This window comes from Stegostoma tigrinum, chromosome 10 (assembly GCF_030684315.1).
Source record: "Stegostoma tigrinum isolate sSteTig4 chromosome 10, sSteTig4.hap1, whole genome shotgun sequence".
Lineage (NCBI taxonomy): Eukaryota > Metazoa > Chordata > Chondrichthyes > Orectolobiformes > Stegostomatidae > Stegostoma > Stegostoma tigrinum.
Window position 1 is genome coordinate 29406689 of NC_081363.1, and position 9930 is coordinate 29416618.

General features: G+C 41.9%; 1 protein-coding gene across 4 annotated transcripts in view; it reads right to left on the bottom strand.

Annotated features, from left to right (window-relative positions):
- The window catches only part of hif1aa (hypoxia inducible factor 1 subunit alpha a), a 55618-nt gene extending 46058 nt beyond the window's left edge, over nucleotides 1-9560 (bottom strand). For all 4 annotated transcript variants that reach the window (XM_048538284.2, XM_048538283.2, XM_048538287.2 and 1 more), the window contains exon 1: nucleotides 9277-9560. In XM_048538284.2, the coding sequence (XP_048394241.1) occupies nucleotides 9277-9305 (29 nt within the window). In that variant the 5' untranslated portion in view covers nucleotides 9306-9560. The remainder of the gene's footprint in view (nucleotides 1-9276) is intronic.
- Nucleotides 9561-9930: the final 370 nt, after the last annotated feature.

Sequence of the window (9930 nt, forward strand, 5' to 3'; positions counted from 1 at the left end):
GAAAAGTAGCTCTGCTGCTGGTTTCTTCCAAACTTCCACATCCATTTTGCATTTATAGCTGTTCCCTATTGTCACTAGTTTGGAACCCAAAACATAACAGAGATTCCACAAAACCATCTGAATGCTTCACTGAAAGACAAAAAACAAAATGCAGATGCTGGAGTCCAAGATAGACAAACAGCAGGCCAGGCAGCATCTGGAGGAAAGGAGCAGGCAACATTTTGGCTATTACCCTTCTTCAGGGCTGGGTGTGGAATAGAGGAGCTACACATCAAGTGGGGAGGGAGGGGTGGAGTGGGAATGGTGGCAATAGGTGGACACTCATGGTAGGTACGATGGGAGGGATGACTTCGGTGGGTGGCTGGTAGGGAGGGTCAGAAGATGGAATGGAAGGGAGGAGATGGGGCTGGAAGGGCAGGCAGGGGATGGTTGGAAAGGTTATTTGAAATTAGAGAATTCAGTGTCGAGTTATCTGGACGGTAGGGTGACCAGGTGAAAGACAAGGTGCTGTTTTTCAAATTTGCGTTCCGAGTCGCTGCGACACTGGAGGTGGCCGAGGACAGACATATCAAAGGGGAGTTGAAATGCGCAGTGGCTGGGAGGTTAGATTGGCCATTACGGGCCAGGCAGCAATGCTCAACAAAATAGATGCCTAGTCTACGTTTGGTCTCACTCCTTCACTTACAAGCGAAACATACCTGCATTGATGCTAAAAATCTGGAAGCAGTAATAGATTAAATATTAATTGAGCATCAACCCATATGCATGCATTAGATCTAAATACCATTCTGCTTCAATATTTTCCTTATACTTAGTTCTGTGCAAAGCAAGCATATAAATAGGTAACAGTTGACAAAAATCTTCCCACTGTGTTTCTCTTGCAAAGACATAGATTTAGTTCAATTGTAACTATCAGACATCTCATCCAAATAATCATTTCTCAAAAACATAAGGACCTCGATATCAAGTGTAATGCCCTTGAAAATCAGGCTACAAACTAAAGATAAGCCATTAGAAAACCCAAAAATACTGTATTGCAAATGTTTCTCTTCAGTTTCCAGCAACTGAATCCTTTGCAAACACCATTACAAATGATGGAACAGGTAGCATAAAACACTACGGAAAATACAAAGCAACAGACAACTAAGAGCTGCAACAGCAGTGCTCTGTGACCATTTGGATGAGACGCACAAGAAATGCCCATATCTGAAACAAACCTGCACTTATAAAGGAGATAATAGTCAGCCTCCCAATGCCAGCTTGATCAGGAGAAGGCAAAGTATGGAGCATAGAACAGTACAGCAAAGGAACAGGTCCTTTAGCTAACCATGTCTATGCCAACCATGCTGCCATTCTAAACTAATCCCAGCTGCCTGTCCAGGGTCCCTATCCCTTTATTTCCTGCCTGTTCATGTGTCTGTCTATATGCCTCAAACATTGCTCTGGTATCTGCTTCTACCACTTTTGAAAAATAATGTTCATAATTTGATAATCAAATAAAGTTTAACCAGTTTAATTATGATACCAAAAAAAGTCAGTCCAACTTTAAGAAACCTAGAAACACACTCCTCTTTACATACCCAAGTATGAAATGGGTTCATTTTAGATTCTTGCCTACGTAAGCTTCTGTGACATTATATTTTAATCAAAAGCTAGTAAATGACAAATACTTCTTTCTTAATGTGTCTCTGATTACAGCTAGCAGCAAGCAGCATTGTGGGGAAAAAAAGTAGTAAAAATTCAAGGTATACACTAAAACTGAGATTTTCAAAACCACCTAACCACAGATTCACGTCATGACTGAAATCAACTTCTTCAGCACAGATTTTGGGCAGTTAGCAGCAAACTTAATTCATGCTTTCACGCCCATTGTCAGGAACACAGCAATATTCCCACTCCTGATAGCAGTCTTACAAAGCAAGTGGAAATCACAGGCTAGACAGGTGGTTACCCAATGAAAGTAGGTTGCCATGTCTGAGAAACCATCAACACTCACTTTAAATCTGTCTACTTGATAAAACTGGACTTTGGACAGAGGTGCAAGAGGAAACTAAAATTGGCAATTCAACAAAAAAAAAATACTTCTCACTCTCCCACTACGCAACAATACAAAACTCTTACCAATCTTCAAATACTCCTCTGTAGTCTTATCAATTTAAGAAAGAGCACTTTCCTTTTTCCAAGTACCAATGGCAATTTTACAATTGGGTAAGCTTTAAGACAGTCAGTTCTGGGCATTAAACTTCAGAAAGATTTCGCCGGCAGTGGCACTATGGATTGACACAGGAACACAGCTACACGTTTGCAAATTGCAACAATAAAAAATTCAATATTAAACAAAGGCCACGATCTAAAACAGTAAAAAATCAACCCTATCCTAAATAATGAAAAAGGAGTCAACTGGAAGGTATTTAGCTGGGAGATAGGCAGTGGCAATACTTCCAACTGAAAAATGAACAATTTCCAAATACCTCTCAACTCTGATGTGAGATTTTTTTTAAGCCTAGCCTTAAAAACATATGCTGTCAAATAGGGCAAAACAATCAGATGGAGCTCTAAGAGGACCAGAATGGAATCTGTAAATAATCATTCCAAGATGGTTGAACTGCTTAGAAGTATGTACGTAATTAGCACTCATTAATTTTCCTGGTCACACGAACAGGGGTCCTACAGTCATAACAGTGCCTGTGGAGCACAGGTCATCAGAATGCTCAAATGTTGAGAATAAAAGTGCATTTAAAGTGCACCCTTCAATCCGGTGGTGATAAAAAAAAGCAAACTAACTTGGGGGTCACAAGAACAGCAATTTTCAGAAGTCCATTCCAAATCACAACCAAAATAATCTCCATTTCACATAAATAAAATCATAACTTGGGAGCACCAACACATTCGACTTCATCCAGAACTGCTTGTGAACAGATAATATAAAATCAGGTTTGTTCCGATACATGACGTGGCAAATGTGAAAAAAATTATAATCTGATAGAGTTTAATTTGAAAGTACCCAGAAAACACAACACTCTTTTGGACTACAAGAAAGCAGAAAGGCATACAGTGTTTTAGCTTTTATTAATAGAGGGATCGAGTTCCGGAACCAAGAGGTTATGGTGAAGCTGTACAAAACTCTGGTACGACCGCACTTGGAGTATTGTGTACAGTTCTGGTCACTGCATTATAAGAAGGATGTGGAAGCTTTGGAAAGGGTGCAGAGGAGATTTACTAGGTTGTTGCCCGGTATGGAGGGAAGGTCTTACGAGGAAAGGCTGAGGGACTTGAGGCTGTTTTCATTAGAGAGAAGAAGGTTGAGAGGTGACTTAATTGAGACATATAAAATAATCAGAAGGTTAGATAGGGTGGATAGGGAGAGCCTTTTTCCTAGGATGGTGACGGCGAGCACGAGGGGGCATAGCTTTAAATTGAGGGGTGAAAGATATAGGACAGATGTCAGATGTAGTTTCTTTACTCCGAGAGTAGTAAGGGAATGGAACGATTTGCCTGCGACGGTTGTAGATTCGCCAACTTTAGGTACGTTTAAGTCGTCATTGGACAAGCATATGAACGTACATGGAATAGTGTAGGTTAGATGGGCTTGAGATCGGAATGACAGGTCGGCACAACAGAGGGCCAAAGGGCTCGTACTGTGCTGTAATGTTCTATGTTCTAAAGCAGAGTGTCCTTTGTCCATTCATCAGCAAGTCGTATACATGTTGATGGCCAACAGGACTTGTTTACAGCAGCTTTTGAACTTAAACAGCCTTACACTAAACTAGTTTCCACATTCATTTGCAAGCAAATCATTACCTCAATGACTTAAGTTTTCTCAGACCTCAGTTAGATAAGCATTCCTTTGCTGACGCATTTAAAGGAATTTGCTCTCCATTGCAGCTTCCTTCTCTGACTTTTGCAGCCTCCACCATACCCCTCATTTCCCCGACCACTGCCCACCTTTCTTGAGCTGGAGTCTCAGGCCTTGGCTAAAGGCAACCACCAATCTTGGCCTTGTGCTCACTTTAAAAAGTCTATTTCCCACTGTCTACAAACTTGCACTAGGCCTTACAGAGGAAGCATTTTAACTTCCATGGGACAAGGGCATCACTGCCAAGGCAAGTTATTTGCATTTGAGAAGGTGGCACTGAGCTACCTACCCAAAACTGTTGCAAGTATCTATTTACATATTTCATGTATTGAGTTGTAAGTTTTATTTTTAGAAATTGAATTTAGAATGTCAATAGGTGGAAATATCTGATTATCAAACCGGTGCTACAAATACGTACAATTAAAACACACCGTGGGCAATCGCAGCTTAGAAAGGAATTTGTTGCTGGTATGATTGTAAGAGATATTCACAGATAGCACAATGACAATCATTTTGTTTGGAATATCAAAAAATATGCCACCTTGCTAAGGAGATAACAATATAAAGGGGAGGTACCATTTTGTGCCGGGCTTTATCTGAATGTTCTTCCACAGAAAGCAAGCGGCTTAACTTGGAGATGTAAAGACAGCAGGTCTGCAGGAACTGTGAAGCAAGTGAAAAGCTAATCAGAAAAAAACCATGTTTGTTTTGACAGTCACAAGCTAGAAAGTGCGATGCTCAAGTTGAAGGTTGCCACGTCAAACACTAGTGGAAGGATTCCAAAGTAACCTGCACCTGGGAGAATAACTGGGACACCAAAGAACAATGCAGTGGATAATGGAGAGCTGTGGCAAACTTGGTTTTGTCTCAAAAAAAAGCGTTACAAGGGGAATCTGGATTTTCTAAGTCTTGGTAAACTATGTAGTGTTAAAAATTAAAGCGAGCCTTGCTAAGTTACATAAGCAGTAAAACCTTTTCAAAGCATGAAATCTGGCGGAGTAGTTTTTTCAGGTGATTGGATGTTTAACTTTCTCTTTAAATGTGTACAGTCTCCACAGAAATCCTAAGTAAATGCTTGGCCAATCTGGTACAGTTGATTTAAAGATGTCACAACATTCAGAGAGGAACTGAATTTGAGTACTAGGTGCTAGTAATCAAACAGGATTGCTTGGTTACTCTCAACTATGTTAGGATCAACACTGGAACTAACCACTGGATTCACCCTCCAATATCTTTTCAAACTATTTCCAGAAGTATCTCACTGAGAACAGGTAGGGCTATCAATCTGTTTAGAGGATTTCTGTGTGTCCATTATTGTTATTTAATTTCCTACAACTACATTAGACCAACACCATCTCCTTCCAACCATCAGCTTGTATTCTATCCTATTCTAAGTTGCTATGGTGACAGCATTCTGGATGGTGTGGTTTCCCATTATTGTTTAGACACTAATCACCAAATATCTTGTATTTCTCTACAAAGTGTAAGATGATCTAAAGCAAATGGAGATACTGATTCCCCTCCCTTCTATGTTGGGGAATCTCAAACTCTCATTCAGTCAGCAAGTCTGAGCTAGACTGTAACAGATCTACTGTAGCCACACTCGCAGTGGGCAATATTTTATCTTTCTCTCATATGGTAGTCAAAACAGAGGATGCTTTTCCATATTTTGGTCTATATTAATCCATTAAAAAAAATGGAGTTGACAAGGTACAACTTTTTTAAAAAGGCAAACAGCCACTAGGCTCTGTACCCCAGTAAGGGAACATGGAGAGGAAAAAAAAACTTGACACTCAAATACATGCGTGCACATTGCATCTTTCGATAGATAGTATAGGGAGAGGGAATCCAAGAAATGGACATTCAGAAATGTTTGCTTGAGCAAAGAAGTGGCTTTACAGAGCAGGCAATAATGGAGATAGGACAGCTTTTCTTATCCACAGCTGGTTAAATCTATATTGTCACAATAACAAGACAGAAGTAGATGATATTGCTGATCAAGCCCAATCTGTCATTCAATAAAATCACGGCCAATCTTCATCTTCAAATCCACTTTTCATACTCTGTCTCATATAGCTGAACTACCTGAGAGATCAAAAATGTCCACTGCAGAAAACTGTCAGTAATGGAGTATTAACAACAATCTTGGTTAGAAAACTCCAAAGATTTACAACTGTTCGAATTAAAAATTGCTCATCTCAGTCAAACTCTTTATCCCGAGATAATACCCTGTTGCTTAATCAGATATGTTACACAGCAATCATTGCTGGCTGTGATACACAAAAGGCATAACAAGCGATAGCACTGCAAGTGGGAAAACATCCAGCATTACTGCAGAAGGAAACAAAATGGTATAGAAAGCTTGTGCTGGTTGAACAAAACTCAGCCAAAACAGCAACTGGGTTACTTTATTTAGGCTTAGCGTCTTCAAGCAAAGGTTCAGATTTTTGATCAATATTAGGTGACTTTTCGTCAAAGCTTAAGCACAGATACCAGATGAGAAACAACTATACATGTGGGATTGAAGGGAGTCACCAAAATCTAGCTGTAGTCAATTTGTTTGGGCACAAAGTTGTAAACAAAACATCCCGTAGTCTCCATTCCCAGTGACCTCCCAGAGTGTTGGTATACTCTGATAAATCTTAAGAACACATATGGATGCTTTCCAGAAACATCAACGATGTAGATTCACCTGAAGTATGAGCATCACAAAACAGTGGAGTGCATTTCAGTAAGTTTATTTCAAATGGACAAATATGTTTCCAAGTATCCCGGAAACTACGCTTAAACCAATGTTCAAGAAATAGTACATTAATTTTAAAATGGATAACTTTAGGCTCTATGGTGAAGTTGGAATGACAATTAAAAAACGCAACAATAACCTCAATCATAAACCACCATCTTCCCTGCACCATACATGAAGTACAAAACCTGATTATTTTAATCAGTCAATCAGAAACTGGTCTACGGCTAGCTCAGTGAAGCAGAATTTTCTGGGTCTTTTCAGCCTTTGGCAGGTCAAGCAGCTAAGTAGTCAGATCACTTCCCAACATACAGTAATATGGTGCTGAACATCCACTAACAGAATATCATCTAAAAAAGACTCTCCAGTATTTTGGTGTCAAAATCATTTTTTTCTTTATCAATTCTCACCTAACCTTTGCTTTTTGCGTTCTAACATTCCTCTTATGTTGGGCACTTGCCTCATGGAAGTGGTAAGCCAGCTTCTTAAACTGTATGGTCTGTGCAGTGAAGATTTGAGCAATGTATTAGATAGAAAGTTTGGGATTTTTATTTAGTGATGTTGAACAATTGGCTGTACATTTAAATAATAATTAGGTGTTACTTGTAGGTGGCAGCTGATTCTTTGCTGTCCTCATCCTGAGCAGAAGTTTAGTTTGGGGTACTTGCATAATTGCCTCAAGAAAAACGCCACTGCACATCTTCAAGGTACACTGCCAACATGGTATGGCTCCTAGGGAAAGCAGTGCTTGTTTAATGATGGGGCACCAAATCAAGTGGACTGCTTTGCCAAGGATAATGTTGAATTTCTACAACAAACGCAGCTACAATAACATTCAAAGAAGGGATCGCTTCCAATTCGTGCCTCAGATAATGAAAAGACTTCAGGAGTCATGAGATGAGTTACTCCCCAGAAAATTCACAACCTTTGACTTACTCTTGCAGCCACTGCATTCATTTGGTTAGTCCAGTTGAACTTCTGGTCAGAATGTAATCAGCTGCTAACTAACATGGGGAGATGGTCAGACTTCCCCTTTTTGGAGAAGGTAATCAACTGGCAATGGTATGGCATGAATGTAACTTGCAGTGTACTTAGTGAAAGCGAACATGACCAAAGTCCATGCCATTATAAAAGTAATATCAGCACCTGCAATTTAAAGATACACAGTAGGGAGCTGGAGGAACATAGCAGGCCAGGCAGCATCAGAGGAGCAGAAAACTTGACGTTTTGGGTCGGGTTTTTGTAGTTAAAGATACTGAGCTCCTATAGGCTTTTTCAATAGGACATGCTTTGAGGTGCAAGGATTTGAATGAAACACATCCAAATTTTTAGCATTAAGTGATCTATTTTGTATTTGTGGATTAATTATTGTTCTGGATATAGTAGGAACTGCAGATGCTGGAGAATCTGAGATAACAAGGTGTAGAGCTGGATGAACACAGCAGGCCAAGCAGCAGAGGAAGAGGAAGGGTGACTTTTCAGGCCTAGACCTTCTTCTGAAATGAAGGGTCTAGGCCCGAAACGTCAGCCTTCCTGCTCTTCTGATGCTGCTTGGCGAACTGTGTTCATCCAGCTCCACACCTTAATTATTATTCTTAATAGTTTGAAATTTGAAAACACGTTTGAAGCTTTACCCACCACTAATAACTCTTTCTGAAAGCTGAGGCAAATTTATAACAGGATACAGACAAACAGGTCAAATACACATTTTGATGCAGTAATTAAGCAGCACTGTAGAATTACGACCAGTACTAAAACTGATGACAATTTTCCTTCACCTAATTTGGCTGAATATGCAAACACCTCAAAAGGCCAAATACTAAACGTCCAACACAACGACTCAAAAATAACTATCTTTAAACGAAATTTGCATCATCCGTGGGATCAACGTTCTCGCAAGAAAACGAATTGATTGCCTCATTTCTCTCCTCCAAAAGGTTGGGGATACCGGTATAATTATTGCTCACAGCTTACAAATGTCCAGGAAGCGAAACACTGGTGTGGCTCAAAGGAACTTGTCACAATTAAACGAAGTAATTAGGTACAACTCCACAACGCATTATGACTATTCACCAAAACCATGAAATAGTTTTAAACGCTTAAACCGAACGTGGCGCATATTTCAATGCACACTGTCCCACAAGGGAGGGAGATCGGATTGTCATCATGTAAGAAGGGGTGGGGGGGGGGGAAATACATAGAAATTATATTAAAACTCGAACATATAAGCCGAGACTCTCGGAAACGCGTCCCGAAGCTTCAGGCCAGTTCCAGGCAAAGATACTCCTTGGTGCTCATCACCGACTCTTCCTCGTGGAACCCGATACCGACGAGACAGACAAATTCCGAAGCATCAGCTTGATTCCGGGGGTCTCTTAAACAAAGCGACCCAAGGTCACCCCGGGGAGGGGGAAAGAGGCCAGCCTCCCGCCAGCAGGCAGCAGCCGTTCCCGGGGAAAGAGTCCAGGCCGAATTCCAGCTCCACAAAATGGCGACGCGGAACCCGGAGCCAGATTCCCGGGGGCTGCAACCATTCACCATATCCCCATTAAAAACAAACCCAACACCCGCTTCGGGTCCGGGGGTCGAGAACCGACATCGGCCTCCTCCACGACAATAAGGATCGAACAGGCCCGCCCCCTCCCGTTCCCTACCGAAAGCGGCCGCACTCACTCACCACTTCTTCTCGCTACCGGGCGCCTGCATCTCGGCTTATTGTCCCCACACCAGGAGCAGCGGGGTTCGGTTTCTATAAAACTCGCAGCCACCAGGCCACGATCGCTGCCTTTCTTGATGGAAGGCTTGGTCGATCGATCAGGCAGCCCCGTGGATTGTCACATCCAGGTAATAACTCCACACCAAAACACAGAATGGCGATGACTAACTTCCAACGCCACCAACACCAACTTTCTGTCGACTGCTCGTCCCCCTCCCCGTCACCAAGTCTCTCCTTGCGTCAGCCTCACGCGCGGCTGACGTATCGCGTCATGTGCACGCACGGCCATTGCAGCCGCACCCCCTCACGTCCAGGCCGCGCCCCCTCTCTGCCCGGCTTGAGGTTCCACGTGCCCCAGCCTCTAGCTCTGCAGCGTGCCACGCTGGACAGCCAACTTCACAGCAATGCAAACAAAGTTACAAAGGCGGCTTTCTCTGGACCCGAAGCGTCAAAACTCAGTTTGCCTCTCCACGAATGCTGCCGGACCGGCAATTTCGTGTTTCGGTTAAGCAAACCCAAGTAGGGCCAGAAACGAAAGCGGGAACTAAACTATTTCCCCACATCTAGGGACGGGGAAACAATATCAGGATAATGGGCATGAAAAACATATTGTGA